This window comes from Colossoma macropomum, unplaced genomic scaffold (genome assembly GCF_904425465.1).
Source record: "Colossoma macropomum unplaced genomic scaffold, Colossoma_macropomum, whole genome shotgun sequence".
NCBI lineage: Eukaryota > Metazoa > Chordata > Actinopteri > Characiformes > Serrasalmidae > Colossoma > Colossoma macropomum.
In genome coordinates, this window is record NW_023494795.1 from 21,053,271 (window position 1) to 21,072,987 (window position 19,717).

The 19,717-nt window shown below is 38.6% G+C and overlaps 1 protein-coding gene across 1 annotated transcript in view; it reads right to left on the bottom strand.

Moving 5' to 3' along the window:
• Window positions 1–19,717, bottom strand: part of LOC118815593 (MAM domain-containing glycosylphosphatidylinositol anchor protein 2-like) — a 219,062-nt gene that overhangs the window by 89,491 nt on the left and 109,854 nt on the right. The window contains exons 4-6 of the mRNA XM_036581820.1: window positions 13,293–13,489; window positions 2,718–2,856; window positions 1,576–1,845 (exon numbers count right to left, since the gene is read on the bottom strand). Of these exons, the coding sequence (XP_036437713.1) occupies window positions 1,576–1,845; window positions 2,718–2,856; window positions 13,293–13,489 (606 nt within the window). The remainder of the gene's footprint in view (window positions 1–1,575; window positions 1,846–2,717; window positions 2,857–13,292; window positions 13,490–19,717) is intronic.

A 19,717-nucleotide genomic window follows, 5' to 3' on the forward strand; every position in this document is an offset into this window, starting at 1 on the left:
ATAATTATCAGTGTTTGATGAGTGTCCTATGATTTGAGATCAATAGTTAACCCATAATTCTGACTGACAATATCATTGTGCAACATTTTTATTAGAATTATACCTCACTTGTAGCTCATTAAGATAAGCAGAGAACTCTGCTTGAAAGCACAGAATATGAACCGATGCCATATTTGTGCTTGAAGTAGAAAAGGAGATATTTTATCTTGATTTAAATATGGCCTTTTTTTGCAGAAAAAAAACACCTTTGCACGGATTTGAACCTGCTTATGTGAAATATATTTCAAATGTACATGTAATTAATTATGTTTTTAATTTTAAAATTAACTATGTAGTTGTAGAATTGTATAGTGGAGTAACTAGGATCGTGTGGGCCTCAATGCAAAAAAAGAGAATGCCCCTCACCTCCCCCATACAAAAATTACTTTTAATGAAAAAAATGACAGTATAATAATCTAATGCAAGCCTAAATGTTTAATGTAGACTACCTATTTAAGATTTTAAGCATACAGTTGTATGCAAAGTTTTAACTTTTTACATTTTGTTGATTTTCTATGTGAAAATACATTCACACATCCTCTACAGGGAAGACACTTAAACAATTTCTTCTAATTTAATGCACAGTTTCTATTTATTTGCTTTAAACATACTGGGAAAAACAAAACATGCAACATAAAATGTGCCATAAATTTTCCACAAGTCACATTTGTACATCTCCAATATATTAAATTTGGCAAATAAACAGTAATTGTGCATTAAAATGTGCATTAAATTTTGATTTGGCTCTACCATCAGGACACCGATCTCCTGTGATGCTACAGCCATCCATGGCCGGGAATCAAAGAGTGCATAATTAGCCTCACTCTCTTTGGGTGGGTAGGATGGCCCTCCCTTTCCACCCCATCACTCAGTGCTATGATAGCCAGCGCAGGCATATGTTAGCTGATGTAACAGAATTGGCAGTTAGCATCCTCCTCCAAGCACTTTCAGCTGTCCAATAACATTGCTTTAGCGACAGTTTGAAAAGATGCGGTGGCGCTTCACATGATTTGGAGGAAGCTGGTGTTTGCCTTTAGCCTCCTAGCGCTGGTGGCATCATGTGATTGGGGAAGTTCTAACTAGTGGGTGGAACTGGAAACAACTAAAATAGGGGAGAAAATTTGAAAACATCCCCCCAAAAATGAAGAATAAGAGGGAGATAAATAGACAAAGACCTGTCTATGTATTGTTGTTTAGAAAACAGATCTTTCTGTGAGTACGTTTGAGTAATGGTCTCAGTATCTAATTAGGGAACCCAATAAATTTGGGGCTCATTATGACTGACTCCCTGCTTGCATAGCAGTTTTGCCATTGGAATTAAATTTAAATATCATATCAGAACAGTAATAATTCTAGACCTTGGTTAAAGAAATGCCTTGACATTAGCCTGGTATTAGCCTGAGGTTAGTTAGGCTGTATTTACAGTATAGCATGATAGCCTGATAATTATTAGTGTTTTTTAACTTCGTCCTCTCGTATTTGTAAGACTGATTGGTGTCTTCTGAGTTGAAATGTAGGGTTAACTGAGATGTATACCTCGTACGATGATTGTGGTAGACTTCTTGGCTGGATTGCCTACGTTGTTGCTGGCGATGCAACTGTAGACACCGGCGTCCTCGGAAGTGATGGCCGGCAGTGTGAGTGTGCCGTCCTTCACTACACTCTTCTCGGGGAGCTTCTCCGAGGTGCTGCTCCATGTAAGGGTAGGAGGGGGCTCGCCACCTGTGGCTATACACACCAAAGATACCGTCTGCCCAGGGTTCACCACGATTGGGTCTTCTACTAGCAGCTTGATGGACGGGGAGGCTGCAGAGCAAGAGGAAGATGAGCAGCTCAGTCAGCATCCTCAAATGCAGATGCTTTAACACCCTTAATATAATTCCAAAGCTTCATTTAACCACATATAAAAAATGCACTTATTTTGTTGCTTTTTACTGCCAACTGGTACAAATAATGAATTCTCAAAGGTCCAGCAAATGTGATTGCAAATGTAAATGGATTCCGTGCATAATCCCTGCATGAAGTTAGTCTGCTTTGAATCTTTTGTTGGATGCAAACAATGTAGTGCATTTGTCACACCTGCGTGTATTGTCGGATGTATTTGAACATGCTTTTCCGATGCTCTCAGCTGCATTGTAAAAGGCTATGTTTTTGTAGTGCCCTTCCATTATGGCTAATGAAAAAAGTCACAGCTGTCTGCACAGGAATAGGCAGGATGAGAGTAATGAATTTGTTTAACTGTGAAAAGAATACAAACATAAAGCTCAAGCTAGCTATTATTGACTGACTTCTATTACTGGCTAATTGATGTGTTTCTGTTTTCATGTCTCAAAGCGGAGTTTAGAAAACAAACTATATGTGAAAGTAGCCTATATACCATTATGTCAATGATGCATGACCTATTGCACATTCATTTGCCCAAACAATTGCTTTGGTGCTTGGTTTCAAATCTTGGTCCTGGAATGCCACTCCCTTGCATATTTTATTGCTTTGACTGCTCTAACCTATTTAATTCAGCTCTGAAAAGGTTTATTAATTAAGTAATTTGTTGGATCAGGTGCGTTAGAGCAAGGAGAACAGCATACTGTGCAGTGCGGGGGTACTCCAGGACCAAGGTTGATATATGAAATGTATAAAAATACACGCAGCATCTTATAGTGAAAGTTGTTGTGTGTGACCTGTTTTGTTGGTCAGTCTGAAGATGACCCTGCGGTCAGGGATGCCGCACACGTTGCGTACAGAGGCGATGCAGCTGTAGTTGGCGTAGTCCTTGGGCCTCAGATTCTTCAGCTTCAGGATTTTAGTCTCCCCCTGCAGCTCAGAGCGAAAGGCAGAGAGCAGTTTGCAAATGTGTGCCCTGGTGCTCCAAACCTTCCAAAACCACCATCACCGAACATCTCGCCAATGATCTAGTCTGAGAATTTGATGGATTGTTAAACTCATATAAATCTGCTGCTAGAGGAGTAACAGCAGGAGCAAGTTCATGTTGGCCAGAGACAAATGTGTAGAATGTGAGCTTTCTACATGCTACTGTGAGCAAGCTCTTTTAGAGTGCATTTTAGCTTGGCAAGCACTTATTGTTTTGTTTATTCAGACTAAAGGTAAAACATGTCTGATGGGTGACTCACATTTAATGAGTCACATTTCATTTGTGACACAAACTAAGTAAAAGTCTATGACTTAAGTGCAACAAAAATAGAGCATATTAAATGGCAGAAATAGCTACGTTTTGTGCGACAGCCTTAAAGGATTAACAGAAAATAACCTTTAGATTATGTGACATTCTTCTGGTATTCAGGGCTCAATATTAACATTTAAAAGAGCTTACCAGGCTTGGAAATCAGACATTAAGTATGGCTTGCTAAAAATAACAGTATTATTCTCTTTCTAAAGCTTGTGTTTGGAGTAATATTAAATAATTACATGGCATAGATCATATATGTGCATAATTATCATGTAATTATGATTACTTGTTTTGAGGGCAGGAAGAATCAATGTAAAGAAGAGGTCTCACTTTAAATTGTGTCCCTAATAACTATGTAATTATGCATTAACAATACATGCCATAACAATGTAACTACTGGTGAGGTATTCACTGTTACGGATGTATTACAGTAGTACAGCTTATGTTAATTCACTGCATTAGGACACTGTTTTGAATTCCAGCATAATATTTCACCCTTATGAGTCTAGACTTATCATCATTTTGCTGTCTTCTTAAAATTTAATTACATAATTAAATAATTAACTACATAGGTATGTAATGAGTTCAATTTGCATTTGATTTACATTCTGTATTAACAGGTTCAAATCTATATTTCTGAAGTGTCTAAAACAATCATTAAGTAATTAGAATAATTAAGTAATAATGTGTATTTACACATTAACAATACATACAACAACTGTGTAACTACTGGTGATGTATTTACTGTTACAGATGGATTACAGTAGTACAGCTTAGGTAAATTCAAATGTCTCAACTTCAGTTTTTACTCATGTAATTACACAAGTGTATCTTGTGTTGTAAGGTCATCTTTTCTCTTATGTAATAACACATATGTAATAGAATATTTCTCCCCAACATGGCCTTTCTGATTGCAGCAGGGATGTAATTACCTACAGTACTTATGTACACTGTACTTACACTGAATCTGCACAAGAAATGCTAGCTTTTCTAACATATAGCCATATTATGTTTTCCTTGCTAGAAAAATAACAGGTCACAGAAATGTAATTACCCTCACCAGATTACACATTTGGAATTACATAAGAGAAAATATGCTGTTGCAACTATCAAGATGCAATTGTGTCATTACATGAATAAAAACTAAATCTGATGTATTTATGTAAGATGCACTACTATAATCCACCTGAAACAGTGAATACATCAGAAGTTACATTGTTGTTGCATGTATTGTTGTTGTGTAATAACACAGTTATTAGAGACGCTGAATATAAAGTGGGACAAAAAAACATTTTTTATACTGAAACATGGAAAAAGGACAGAAGTGCATACTTAAACCTTTTACACAATGTTTTACACAATGCACAATGTTAATCAAATGTATATCGAACTCACTACGTAACTAGTTAATTATATAATTGTGTAGTCAGAAAATACAGCAAACCACAGTCACAAACAGAATTGGGAACAGTGTCCTAATGCAGTGTTCCTTAATCTTATCCTCAGGGCCACCCAACAAGTGCAGATTTTTGCTGTAAAGTAGCTCCCAGTACACCTGTACCAGGTATTCAATGTTTTAATGGCTTGGTTCTAGTGTGTTAAGGCTACGTTAGAGTAATGATGTAGACCGTTCACTAAGCCCCAAGGACACGCTTGAGAAACACTATCCTAATGACTGCCACTTGAAAGGAATTTTCTCACAGTTTACTGCACACTAGATGACAATAGCTCATAATGAATTCATCACAGGCTTTTTATACTTCATACTCATGGGTCATCACAAATTACGTGTACGTGATTGAACATTTTGAGAGACTCACAAGCTGAAAGTAGTTAATTAATCTGTGGGTCATCCCAACCAGCTCTTCAAACGTTACTGACAAGTATGTAAAACTGGTTAAGTGATATGCCTGTTTTTAAAAATATACATGCATTTTCTTTTGTTTAAATATTTACTGTGGAAACATTCACTAAGAAGTACTGCGCACTTTCACTTTGGCTCCAGCTTAGAGTTTTTGTGGTGCTCATAAAATTCTTAGTGCCAATGTCCTGAAAGAACAGTTCGTAGATGCCAATTTACCAGCTACAAGACACTAGAGAAATTATTGAGACATGCCAAGTCAACACTTTTCCTCAAAAGCATGTTGTATCCACGATTAGCAGAATCTCTTAAGACAGCAATTAATCCTTTTATGTTAAGACAAAAAGCAGATATTTCTGTCTTTTCATCCACTGTCAGAAAAATTTGAGTATAATGCTGGTCCATTTTTTTGTCTCCCATGGTACAAACGATGTAAATGTATCATTAAATGTATATTAAGACCCTTAAGGTCCAACAATACCTGAAATGAGTTTAAAAGATACATTTCACAGGCAAAAGGTGTATATTAGTACCTTTTCAAAACCTTACTTTTTAAAATAGAAATATTAAATAAAAAGAGTCAAGTCAGAAAAAAAAACAACACAAAATTTAACGGAATATGGTACAATTATGTTCACTGAATTAAGGTGCTGAAAACATAATCTGGGGGTACTGCCCCAGTGACTGTGGACTGTGTTTGTACCCAAAAAAGCACAGTTTGTACCTTTTTGTGAGAAATGTGCTGAAATGAAATGGTATCACGTTTATTTTGATATGTAAAGAACAGTCAGAGATTTGTACATTTTTGTCTTGCTTATGTCACAAATTATAATTTTGAGCAAGAAAGCAAATGCAGAGGAATGTACTTCACACTTCATTTGCCTTTTATTATGATGAAACAAATCAATAATACACCCTGAATCTACAATCTGAATTCCATTCTGAATGTGTGCGCACTCTATCAGAAACTCAAAGAAACTGCGGTACATCCAACAATAAAGGGCAGTCTTGTGCTTCTTTTACAGTACACAGTGTTAGAAAACACAGGAGAACAGAAAACTCCAGTTCTACAAGCTGATATATTTTACTATGTATAACATAGATATGCACAAGACTTATCTTGGAGTTGATTTAAATAAGTTAAAAAGTAAAAATAAAATGTATTGCTGAGTTAACCAGTTAAAATCCCAGGTTAATTACATACTAAAGCTTATTATTGCTGTGCAAATCTCACCTGCATGAACTGACCCTCCTGATGCTGCTGCTGCACAGACTCTAACTATTTAATCAGAACCAGTGCTTCACCTGCTTTTCCCCTTTTCTGTATTTTAATATTTCATACTAATGTTAAAACCTTTTCTCTGCTTATTTTGCTCTTTTGTTATTGTTTACTATCTATGTGGACCAGAGGAGGATGGGTTCCTCTTTTGAGTCTCAGGGCCTCTCAAGGTTTCTTCCTCTTGCTTTTAGAGAGTTTTTCCTTGCCACTGTCATTACTGGCTTGCTCATGGGGGCTTGGACCTGGACTTTTCTGTAAAGCTGCTTTGTGACAGTGCGTGTTGTAAAAAGCGCTATATACATAAATTTCACTACTATTCAGTAACTACAGTAAATTCAATGCAAATTGGTTGAGCTATTCTTAGGTTAAAGAAGTGTGTAATATAACTTTTCTGGACATTTAAGGGATTAATTTATCAAAGCTGTTGCCTTTATTTTGAAAAGTGAAGAATATGACACAACAAGGCAGATAAAAGCAGCCCTGCACTTCTTTTTCGTATGTAATGTTAAAAAACACAGTAGTACACAGAAACCTTCAATTCCATTTGGCTAGGCCTAATGTAGACATGCATACTCTGGGGGCAGATTTTAATGAGTTAAAGTGGACAAAGCGAAGGTCTCTAAATGTATCGCTGACCATATGTTAGGTAAGATAGTGTTAAAAGGATGATTCACCCCTGCTCTGACTGATACAACTCCAAAATTTAGGCTTCCAGATGATGAATCATACAAGAATAGCTCAAATTGACCCACCACAGCCTGAGATATTCACTTATTTATTTGTGATCTCCATTATTTTTATTTTCGAAAACAGCTTCTACTATGCATTGTGGCAGCTAGGTACTTAAACACTTCCAGAAAACACCCCAACACTCCAAGCAGGTGTGCAGAATGAGAAACAATACTGAAAACTGAGCAGGTTTGCAGTCCTTAATAACTATGAACTACTGATCAACCGTTTGTGTCTTGCCTGTCAGACAGCAAAAGCAAAGAGAGTCACCTGCAACTGTAAGTCACACTGAAGGCTACAGTGGCTGCAGGCTATTTAAACCCGAAATATCCAAATGATACACAAAGGTAGATATTGAAATACGAGAATAGTCAGTGTTTCACTCCACAGGACTATAAATCTCTTTCTGCAGCCCTCCTAAAGGCCATTATTGACTCAGACATCTTTAATGATTTTTTTTTATTTTTAATAAATCAAATATTTTCTGCTATGAATCTGTTACCAGATTAGCTAGAGCACAGTTGGTTCTCTGCACTGTAAAAAATACTGTTTTATCTTACCAGTCTGCCTTCTAACAGTAAGTTAATGGAACGAGAACCTGTGTCTTAAGTTGTGTTAACACACTACTTAACCATCTCAAACACTGCTTGAAAAACTAACACACAAATGAACTTGGATTGCTTTTCTGCTATTCCACACTGTCTAGGTATATGATCATCTATCCATGTACACTATGTGTACTGAACACTATAACAGTCTGCATTTAATGGATGAGTTAAGTTTTTTCTTTTTCTTTGAATGATCACCACATGTTTAATCCATCAAAATCAAGAGCTGCTAAGAGGTAGTAGAGCAGATTTTGAGTAAACTCATTTCAGCAAGTTCAGTTCAGTTCAAGACTTTCCTGGATTATCCTGAATTGTTGTTCTCTGTCCAGGAAAAAAAAGAAATGTCATTCCTGAACACAAAACATCCTTGAATTCAAGCATTTCCATTTGTTAGCCATTTCTAAATGCTCCTGTTTATCCAGTCCAGCCATCTGTATATAAAGGAAGAGCGGGATTGTTTCGGACCCATGGCAGAAACAATTGTAGAGACACTCTAGGGACAAATGCACTGTTGGTGACATGTTTGGGCACAAGACAGCGCTGTAACTCAATAACTGAGAAGATTAGGTTCTGTAGCTGAACTGACATGTACTTTAGAATGCATCATGAGCACAGCTACCCATCCACAAAAAAATAAAGCCACTGATTGAGTGTCCAGAAATTTTACAGGGCTGAAGTGGCAGCCCTAGTGGTAGCCCATTGATCTTCCTCAGCTGGCTGCTGCTGATGTCAGTTAAAGTTTTGTCATGTCAGGTCTGCTATTGTCCAGATGTTGTTTGTGAATCCTGTCTGGATCAGTAGCCATAGCAGCTAGTTTGTTCACAGTCAGTGTATGTGTGTGCCTGTGAGCCTTTCTGAAATATTTTTTGAAACTCATGTTACTGTTTTTTGAACATACCACCCCTGCGTGAAGCCTGGGTGGGATACAGTAACTCCTACAGCCCCACCTCTTCTAATTTAAAGCTGAACCGCTTTGACTCTTGATGACGTCACCAAGAGTCAAACTCTTACCAAACTGTGGACCCACAGAGTGCATTAAAGTCATTCTTTTTCAGTCAAATATGATCTCTCAGTGATGACGACATAGAATTTGACGCATAAAATCAGCTAACTATCCCTCTGAAGGAACCATGTGAGTAAATATGTGCTGATCCGTTCTGAGCGTAAGGTTGATGACATTCTTTTGGTGAGTCAGCTAAGACATGCTCTCCTTCAGGCCCAAATACATCAGCCCGACCACTCATGAGCAGAACACTAATTACAGCCGCAGACAGCCTGCCGCTGATAACATTTACTGAAGACTGAGCAAAGCGCTACAGCTCCTTTCAAAGCCAGCATTTGGGATTTTAATTTGCAGAAATGAAATGATAACTGCCGACTGGATCGCATTGTGCTGCACTCTATCGTATTTTTCTGCTGATTTCTGTTGATGAAGGGTGGGGGGTCTATAGCCCAGTTGACTCTCAGTACGTTTTGAGCATCTCCGCATTCAAAGCAGACAGAGGCGGAAGCGGCAGAGTTGGTGGGACGCGTCTTTGATCTGGCTCCCCACTCATCAGTGCAGATTAGAATATCAGACAGACTGCGGCGTGCCGGGCCTCAGAAGTAAGATCATTCGCTGCTTTCATTTCCACATGATCATCCAACTCCACCAACATAATTCTATTAAAGCAGTTGCGCCTCTCTCTCTCTCGCCGCCACCTCTCGGCCTGTTTGGGGCTGATATCGGAGTGCGTGTTGTCTTTGGCATGCAGCCGCCAAGGCCCTGACGGGAACTCGACCGGAATAAAAATCCATTTGTCAAAAGATTGAGCGGAGGAGATAGAGACGGAGACATATCAAAGATAGAGATAGAGAGAGAGAGAGAGAGAGAGAGAGAGAGAGAGAGAGAGAGAGACAGAGAGAGACAGAGAGAAAGAGAGAAAGAGAGGGGGAGAGAGAAAGGGAGACAGAGGGAGAGAGAGAGAGTAATGGACAAACACAATGAGAGTGATAGAAAGTGATAAAGACAGAGAAACAACAACAGGAGAATGAAGTGCAATAAGAGCACACGAAAAAGGGATGCATTGATTTTACTTGATTCACATGTGTACATCATTTCCACATGAATAAGGTATATGACATCCACCAACTTATCAGAAACAGTAGGTAAACTGAAAGACAAAATAGTGAATTGCAATTAATCATATTTGCCTTATTTGTTGCAATTTGGCTTAATGAGATAGAAAAACAGTGTATTTTGTAAATTGGATAAATACATGCTTTCTTATAAAGCAAATAAAAATGTTTCTGCATTAAACATTGTTATGGAATTACATACTCTAACTTGACAGTATCTGACTCTCAGTGTAAGCAAAATTATGTTGTAAAGACTTTGAGTGTGTCCCAGCCAATCAGATTTTAGACCCGGGCCTACCCGTCTCAACGCATACTGACTGTAATGACTGTGTAAGGGCTTAGCTACGAATCGAGAGCATTAAAAATTTGCCCAAACGGGTAACGACTCTAGGGGGCGTCTTACTCTGTGTAATACTGTAGATGTCTTGTGGATGCTCAGTATGTCTTTAAGTAACATTAAACTAAATATTTATTAAATGCAACTGAACTCTGAAGTTGAGTGTTGAAGATTCTATCAAATCTGTCCCCAACTCTAAAACTAACCCTAAACCTAACCTCAAGACAAAACCTACACCTACTCCTTAACCTAACCCTATCCATAATGTTGTTGATAATTAACTGGGTATCACCAGAAAGTTTGTTAATGATTGAAGTATCTGTAGATCATCTACAGGGGAGCATCCAAATAAACTGTGACCATTTTTAACAGTGTAAAATAAAATAACGTGGATACCAAAATTGGAACCTTATTTTTATGCTCTTTTACTTTGAAAGAGATGGTGGGCTTAGCCCCTCTAGCCCACTTACACTAGCTGCCCCTGCTGAAGTTACTGATATTGCTGACATCAGTGTTGTGTTTTTTGTTAATGTTACATCAGTAACAAATAAATTTACAGCATAAGAGTAGACAGAAATAACTGGTTTTATCAAGAGAACCATGGATGGAACTTGACATTTAAAGGCTATTTCTGAAGGAGTCATAGCAACAGCATGTGAGCAGCTGTAGAACTACCGATGGTGTTAACACGTTGTGTTAACATGTTCTTAATGTGTTAACATTGACATTGCTAGGTGATGTATTCATGCAGAAAATGATGTACGCATTTGAATCAAGTAAATCCACTTTTCGCAGCACAGGTCTCTGTGGAGGTTGAGGATGAGTGTGTTACACAGAGAGACAGAATCATAAGCACGACCATTGCCATTATGACATCCAGCAGTGTGTCTGCAATGGCTGTGCTAGAGAAGCTTTCAGAGTTTGTGGTTTGGTCCCAGTGACATCAAGGCCTCCCTACTACCCCCAGCTCAACACACATAAACGCAGCTAGTCTTTCTCCCCTCTGGCCACCCCCATGGGTGAAATGGTAAGCTGGCATTTAGAGACACAAAAACAACAAATGCAGAAAAGGCTTCGAATGCATCCCCTGATCTTTCTGTTTTCGGAAAAACTCTCAGCGGGGAAGGCGACAGAGGCAGAGAGGGAAGAAAGGCGAGAGGCCCCGAATGGAAGCGACATGCTCCTCTTGGCTAATTACCAGCGTCATTCCCATGCTGGGTTGGAAATGCCACCTCGGTGTTTCAGTGTGTCTTTTTGAAAGCAGTGAGAATGAATGCAGGGAAGGCTCTGACTGGCCTGTTCGCGACATGCCGCTCTCTTCCTCTCCTCATCTCTACCTGATTATCTGTGTTCTGCTGCCTCCTGCTGAATCTTACTGCAGTGTAAAACGCTAATGACGAATAATGTATTAAAGCTGTGCTCTACTAGAGGTGCTGATTTTTATCGAGTTTGACTGTATGAAACATAACACGCTGTCCGTGGTACACTCAGAGATTTTGCCTTTGTGTTCTTTAACACATTAAAATCTAGTGCCAGAATAGCTACAAAGCATGCATGACCATGCACAGCAAAATGTATCACCTTGCGGAATCGAAGTGTTCTGTGTGCTACCATGTTTTCTATCACTGTGTAAAAGAAGCACGTTACTATCTTTAACTGCTGGATGTACTGCGACCACGCAAGAATATTTAGAACAGAATTAATGTCGCTGAGGGCCTGATATTCTCTTGTTTCATCAGAAGAGCAATAAAGAGTGCCATGCAATAAAGTGTGAAGTATATTCCTATGTACATGTTAATGCTCAAAATGTAATTCATAACACAAACAAAGTAAAAATCTATGATTAGTAGATTAAATGACACAGAGATATTTGAATTATATCTGATTTTGTGCTTGATTTTGATTTTGGTCATGGCTGCATAGCAAGGGTTTTATGTTCATCAAGTTGTATGACTCGCATGTTTCTTTATGTATTGCAACATTTTGTAAGTTCCTTTTTCCTGTAGCCTTTCTCTACATCCACTAATACAATTCAACAATACTGCCACAGCTAATCTATGCCAGCGGTGTAGGAATGCAGTAAAATCGAAGTGCGTTATTGGAATGAAAATCATAAAGCTGGGTATGAGGACCATAATAGCACCATTGGCTACATTCCAATGTAACAAATTAGTTTTAAGAACAAATAGTCTATGAGATTGCATTTTCTTATCAACTTACTCTTTTGGTGAATTTTTTGAAACTTTCACATTTAGGCCTGTGTAAAATAACTAAATGACACTTTCATAGTGTTACATTGATTTGTAGTAAGGATGGTTCTTCAACGGTTCTTTAGTAAAGAAAATGGTTCTATAAAGAATCATGAACACTCAAAGAACCCTTTGCATGATTAAAGGATTCTTTGCATCATGAAAGGGTTCTTAGGTTGATGGAGAATGTGCTGTAGATGGTTCTATAAAGCACCCAAATTGGTTCTTCTATTGTTACAAGCTTGACATTGTAAAAAGAACCCTTTTTGGTGCTACATAGAACCCTTTTCAAAACATTTCTATATAGAACCATCTACAGCACATTCTGAAGAACCCTTTCATGGTGCAAAGAACCCTTCAATCATGCAAAGGATGCTTTGGGTGTTTATGATCTTTATAGAACCATTTTCTGTACTGAAGAACCCTTAAAGCTCCACCTTTTTAAGCGTGTAGATTTTATTGAACCCATATTGATTTTTCCCACATTTAAAAAAAAACAGCTTTAGATGACTAAATTGATGTACACAAAGTATACAATAGACATTCTACCCACCTATCAAGAAACCACTACATTATTGCTGTATACAATTCACTGGTGTGCAAACAGTGAAATCTTGCACTAATAAAAAGTGTGGAAGCTCAAACAATATGTGTGCTGACATTCACCCTTTGTATTTTCTCATTTTTTTTAAATTCAAATTTAAAAATCATTAATTTTTATTTATTATTTTTATTTTTTTTACAACAGATGTCTAAAGCCTTTGTAATGTGTTCAAACATTTTTTTTTAGCATTTTCATTGTCTACTGCACTGCACTTGACTCTGGAAGAATATGTACTACACTTTTGTTTAGTACTTTAGCTTTACTGGCCAGGAAAATTCTCTTACCTGTGTGAAGAAAGGTTCGTAGATCTCCACACCTTTGTCAGAACCTTGAGACAGCACGTCCCGGCCCCTGTGCCAGCTGTAGCGGACTGGAGGGTTGGAGTTGGCCACACAGCGGAGGAAGACTGTCCTCTCGTAGTAAAACTGCTCTTTGGCTTCTCCTATACTCTGATGAACTGTCACTACCGGGTCATCCAAGTCTGAGCAAAAACAAAAACACATTTCTGTTTTACACTACAGAAAAAGACAGTGTACAAAATGACTTTGGCAAAATCAAACTAAACATTTTAGCAGCATAAACTATTATCAACTGGTTCACAACAAATCACTATAATGGTTGTAATGAGTGTAATATTGTTAATATAATTGTATATTCATGAAACTGTGAAATTATAATTAACACAAGGAATTCATCCAGTAACAACACAGTTTAAACCAGTCCATTTACAGCAATTTCACAGATTTACCAAGTTTCTTTTTTGAGGAAGGATGTAAAAAGCATCTCACATATCAGATGTACCCCAACATGCAAACTTCAATTCCAAAAAGTGTTGAAATGATATGTGACATACTGATAAAAACAGAAAGCAGTGATTTGTACCGGTATCTAAACAAAAACAGTACAAAGACAATATATTTTATGTTTTCTCTTATCAACATCTATCAGCTGATTCTGAAACCTATAACACGTTCCAAAAGATGTGAAAACAGCAATTTAAGACTAGGAACACTGGAAAATTAGGAACTTCATTAACAGGTGATGCAATCATGCTTGTGTATAAATAGAGCATTCTGGAAAGGCTGAGTCCTTTATGAGCAAGGATGGGTCGAGGGTGGGCACAAATAATCCAACAGTTTAAGAACAACATTTCGCAACAAGGGGAAATTTTAGCTATTTCATCCCCTATGGTGAAAATAATATAATTAAAAGATTTAGGAATTCGAGACATTTCTGTGCATAAAGGGCAAGGCTGAAAACCATTTCTCTGTATGACTGAGACCTAAGATCCCTCAGACAGCAGTGCACTAAAACAGACATGCTTCTGTGATGATATCACCACATCAGGAATCCTTTAATTAACTAGTATCAATAAACGGTGTTCATCGCTGCATCCACAAACACAAATTAGGACTGTACTATGCACAGCGGAAACCAGAACCACCAGTGACTTCTCTGAGCTTGACTAAAATTGACACATTCTTAGTGGAAATGTGTTTTGTGGTCTCATGAGTCAATCTCTCAGACTGTTTGTGGAAATAATGGATGTCACATTCTCTAGGGCAAAGAAAAAGACCATTGTTGCTAGCATAAAGTTCAAAAGCAAGGGTTAATCTTGGTATAGGTGGTGTTAGCACCCATAGCATTGGTAACTTGCACATCTGTGAAAGCACCATTAACACTTTGTGCATTACGGAGAACAAAATACAACTACAAAGGCACTGTATGTTTATATAGCTAAAGATAGCAGAAGAGAGGCAAACAATTTTGTTTTTAAAAGTAGGTCAATTGGCGTCTTCAGTCCCAGATTATTGTGTGTTGTTGTATTGAGTGTTCTTAAGAGGTAAGATGATGTAAGTAGTAAACATGTCAACATCAAATTTATAATGAGCATATATTTACATTAAAAACAATACATTTCTTGAGGCCAAATATGAAATATCACATTGTTGTACTGTTTTCAACTTAATTTTGATCAAACGAATTTACTAATCTCCTCTTTTTTGGAATGGGGGTTTGTAAAATGAAGTATTTTCCTCAGAATGATAAGGCACACTTGGGATTTGGGTCTGAAATTCCAGAAAGAGAACAATACATTTCTTCTACTGTAATACTTCCTTTATGCCCAAAGGCAGCAGACACCTACATCAAATATGTAGCAGGTGGGATGGTAAGTGAAATGTTGCAATGGGGCAAATCACTCAGAATTTTCATTGCCTTTCCAGTGGAGGAAGAAAAAGAAATAATTTTAGAAGCTGCCAGGCTCCAATTCTATTTTTACCCTCCTCCCCAAGGGCACTCTGCCTTTCTTAATCAACGACCTGCAATGCCTATCCCTCTAGCTAGGACACCATGTGGGCACTGTGTGAGGTCTAAAGTAGACCTACAATACATTAACCTACATCCTTCACCAACTGTCAGATTCCATCCTCTAAAAAGCGTCTCAGATTCTCATCAGTTGAGGTTGGCCTTTTGACTTCACAAGTTCAATTATAAAGATGATCTGGGTGATGTGGGTTCTAGGCCTGACCAAGCATTTGCTTGCCTAAATTTAAATGGATCTTCAGTTAATAATTTTATACACTTGCCACATTAACTCTTGGCAAATGTCATTTATCATGAGTTTGATGTCATTTAATTTGCTAATGCTTGCCTCATAACCATATTTTTTTAAACTTGTCCATTTGTGCAACGCATGAACCAGACGAGACCCTTGGGTTCCACTCAGAGCGAGACACAATCAATTTACCAGGCCTTCTAATCAGGAGCTAAAGAGTCAGATGACCACTGAATAAAACACATTGAATTGGAATCAAAAATGATTAGTGTTGACCTTTTTCCTGGCCATGGAGCCCATAACCGTCTTAATAAACATCCTCCGCTCATGCCATTACGATTTAGAGAGGAAATACAGAACACGTTGAAAATGTTAATCAGTGGACGTACCCTTTAATTTAGCATCCCCTTTTCCCCCTCCTAAGGGTGAATGAAGATCCCAGCCTAATCAGGGAGTGCAGGGAGCCCACCAGAATGCTGATTCCTCACTTTCATTAAGGCACGTTCTGCCCTACAGCCCCTTAATCAAAATCTAGAGGCAGTCAATACTTCATCCAGGATCCATTACAGCCATGCAGGTAGGAGCAATTACCTTTAAGACGACGGCGGCGCGCTCAGAAGCGAGCGATAGAGTGGGGCCGTTTTGGCAGAGGCGATTGCTTTAAATAAATACACTGATTCATTACAGAGAAAGGAGGGACTGCGAAGCTTATCGGCACGCTTTGCACCATTCCTATTTGACCTAATACCTTTGATTACACAGCCAGGATAAGAACAAGGACAGCCACAGAAAGACTCGAACATCCCACCACGTGAACGTGCCACTGAAGCGAGATGGATGTAGGATTTAGCATGTCACTGCTGCATTACAGTCTTGTTGGAACGGGTCTTGCTATATCCTTTAACTGTGTTAGCGTGTGAGTGGCCGTGATGCAGCATACACAATTTGTCAGATGGCTATTTATAGGTAGGCATATGCAAAAAAGCAAGTGGGCGCTGGGAGCTACCAAAGATAAATATGTAAATATGTAAATGTGCACATTGGATTAAAAATACGATGAATTTCAAACAAAATCCAACCTCCACCCAACAACCATCAATCTTATGTTGCTACAAGTGCCCACATCGGTGCTGCGCAATTACCCATCATGCAAAGCAGGAGTCATGCTTGATGGATTTCCACGCTTAAATTCCGAGGCTGTAAGCAAAAAAGCATGTTTTTCGCTTGTCTTCTTACAATGCAGACATTACAGTATGCACAGGCCTAAAATAGTCTTGAGGGTGCCGTGCAGTTTCCCTTAAGTGCCCAATAGACCATCGTGTCTACTGACTTTACACTATGTGCTTCTGCCTGTTTTGGTAGCTTTAGTAAGACTTTAATGTAAATTTCTAGGTTAACCCCTTAAAATTCCAGGCCTATTACATACTAAGGCTTTTTATTCAGTAACTGCAGGGACTTCAATGTAAACTGCTTGAGCTATTCCTAGGTAATAGAAGTGTATAAGAAGTTTGGGCCCGTTGGCAGACCCTGGCCTTTTAAGAAGTTAAAAAGTCTTTTTAAAGCACAGTGAACTTAACTAGCTTGAGTCTAAAACAGTGGTCACAAATCCTGGTCCTGGAGATCTACCTTCCTGTGGACCAGTGGTTCCCAACTCTGGTCCTGGAGGACCCTCAGCCCTGCACATTTTAGCATTTGTTCTGCTTTCAACACACCTGATCCAACTAATCTGCTAATTAACAAGCCCTTCCTGAGCTGAAGTTGATGTGTTTTGGCAGGAAAACCCAAAAATATGCAGGGCTGGGAACCACTGCTGTGGACTGTGGTTAGACCCACAATCTGCCACACCTACTCTAGCATAGTAACTTCTTCAGAAGTTCTTGATTGGCTAGATCAAATGCATTACAGTAGTTATGGGGAGGCGGCAGCACGCAAGATGCAGGTTAGAGCTAAACTCTGCAGGAAAGTAGATCTCCATGGGGAAGAATGGTGACCACTGGACTAAAGGTTTGAACAAATAACCTCATGCATTTTGATTTTTGCTAAACAATTTTACACTTCATAATACTAACCACACCATGTGAAGGCTAGCCCTCACTGTGAGTAGGTTACATTGTTCATGCTGTTTACAAAACAATGATTAAAAATCATACAGATGTGAACACACAATGAAAAAGTTACTTCTACAGTACAAAAACTTCAGGATCAATCTTAAGAAATACGACTGGTTAACTACATATTCATGCTACGTTTTACCCTGCATTAGTTTGTTACATGTTAAATTTTATAGCATTTGTTACTTTTATAGTACAAAAACTTTAGGTTCAATCTTGAGAAATATGACTGCTGGCAAAATTTGCTATATGAATATGAGAAGATGGGAATATGAAAAGATGGGAAAACATGTTCTACTTCAACCTGTTTAACTGCATAAAATATTCATGTTACATCTTACCCTGCATTAGGTTGTGTCCTACTCTCCCCTATTCACACAAATCTGACCCAAAAGGAAAAAATATTTCATTGAAAAATCAGTGCATTTAGTAGCATTTTAAACAAACTGATACAAAACAGTGAAATAAACATGTCACTGCAGATTTGTTCAGTAATACAACAGTATCATGATAGCATTACCGTTAACTGTCGTAACAGATCGTCATGTTTGATCTTTTGATGGCTAACTAGAGTATAGAGTTGGGGTCTGTGTGGGGCTCTTTTTTCCACTCCCACCTGCTCCCGCAAGATTTCATCCTGTTCCTGTCTACTCCAGCCAACCACAGTAAGAGCCATTATCTACACATGGAGAAAACTTGAAACAGTGGTGAACCTTGCCAAGAGCACATAGACACCTCTTCCTGGAGGTCACAAAAGAACCCAGGCAAACATCTAAAGAACTGCAGGCCTCAGTTGCCTCAGTTAAGGTCAATATACACAATTCCAAAATAAGAAAGACAGTGGGCAAAAATGTCGTTCACGGGGAAGTTTCAGGGCGCAAACTACTGCTGACCAAAAAGAACACAAAGCCTCCTCTCGCATTTGCCAAAAAACATCTTGATGACCCCCAAGACTTTTGGGATAATATTCTGTGGACTGATGTGTCAAAGGTGGAACTTTTTGGAAGGCATGGGTCCTGTTACATCTGGCGTAAAGGCAACACCACATAAGAACAATAGACAAACAACAGTCAAACAAGGTGGTAGTGTGATGGTCTGGAGCTGCTTTGCCTCTGCAGGACCCAGACAACTTGTCATAATTAATGGAACCATGAATGCTGCTCTTAATAAGAAAATCCTGAAAGAGAATGTCCATCTGTCAGCTCACGACCTAAAGCTCATTTTCAGTTACGCAGCAGGAATGATCCAAATCACACAAGCAAGTCCATTTTTGAATGGATCAAAAGAAACAAAATTAAGGTTTTGGAGTGGGTGAGTCAAAGTCCTGACTTGAATCCAATTGAGATGCCTTAGGCAAGACCTTAAATAGGCAGTACATGCTCAAAAAACCCTTCAATGTAGCCGAATTTAAACAATTTTGCAAAGAAGCGTGGGCCACAATTCATCCACAGAAATGTAAAAACTTGACATAAAAGTTAGTTAGCTAGAAGTTAGTTAGAAAAGTTAGCAAGTTTCTTTATATAAGAAATGTGTTAAAAGCGTTGAAACAATTAGTGCCCTTAATTTATCGCATTAACATGTTTACTTTGACAGGCCTAAAAAAGGAGACTGCTTTGTAACCTCAACTGAAGAAAACTTCATGCCGAGAAGTGAAGAATACGTTTCTCCTCTCAAAACAATGACTAAGTAATCCTTACCACACTGCGAGCTAGAGGATTTTTCCTCACATTTTGCCACTGGATACCCACTGGATATGCAGAGACTCCATGCAGAGCAGGCTGGGAGCTTAATCAAACAGCACTCTTTTCCAGTGTAATCTATAGCAGTCATTATGGAAAAAAGCCCATCAAGCCCATCAAGCTGTCAGTGCTAGGTGTCACAGGGCTGGAATTAAATTCACCCTGACTGTGTGGCACTAATCACTGTCCCGGCTTGATTACACGCGGCACTGGTGACCCGGGTGACATTTGCATGGCAGCTTTCCGTGTAAAAATAGTCCCATTAAGGCAAAGATAAGCAATTTGCTTCCAAGCTGGTAACA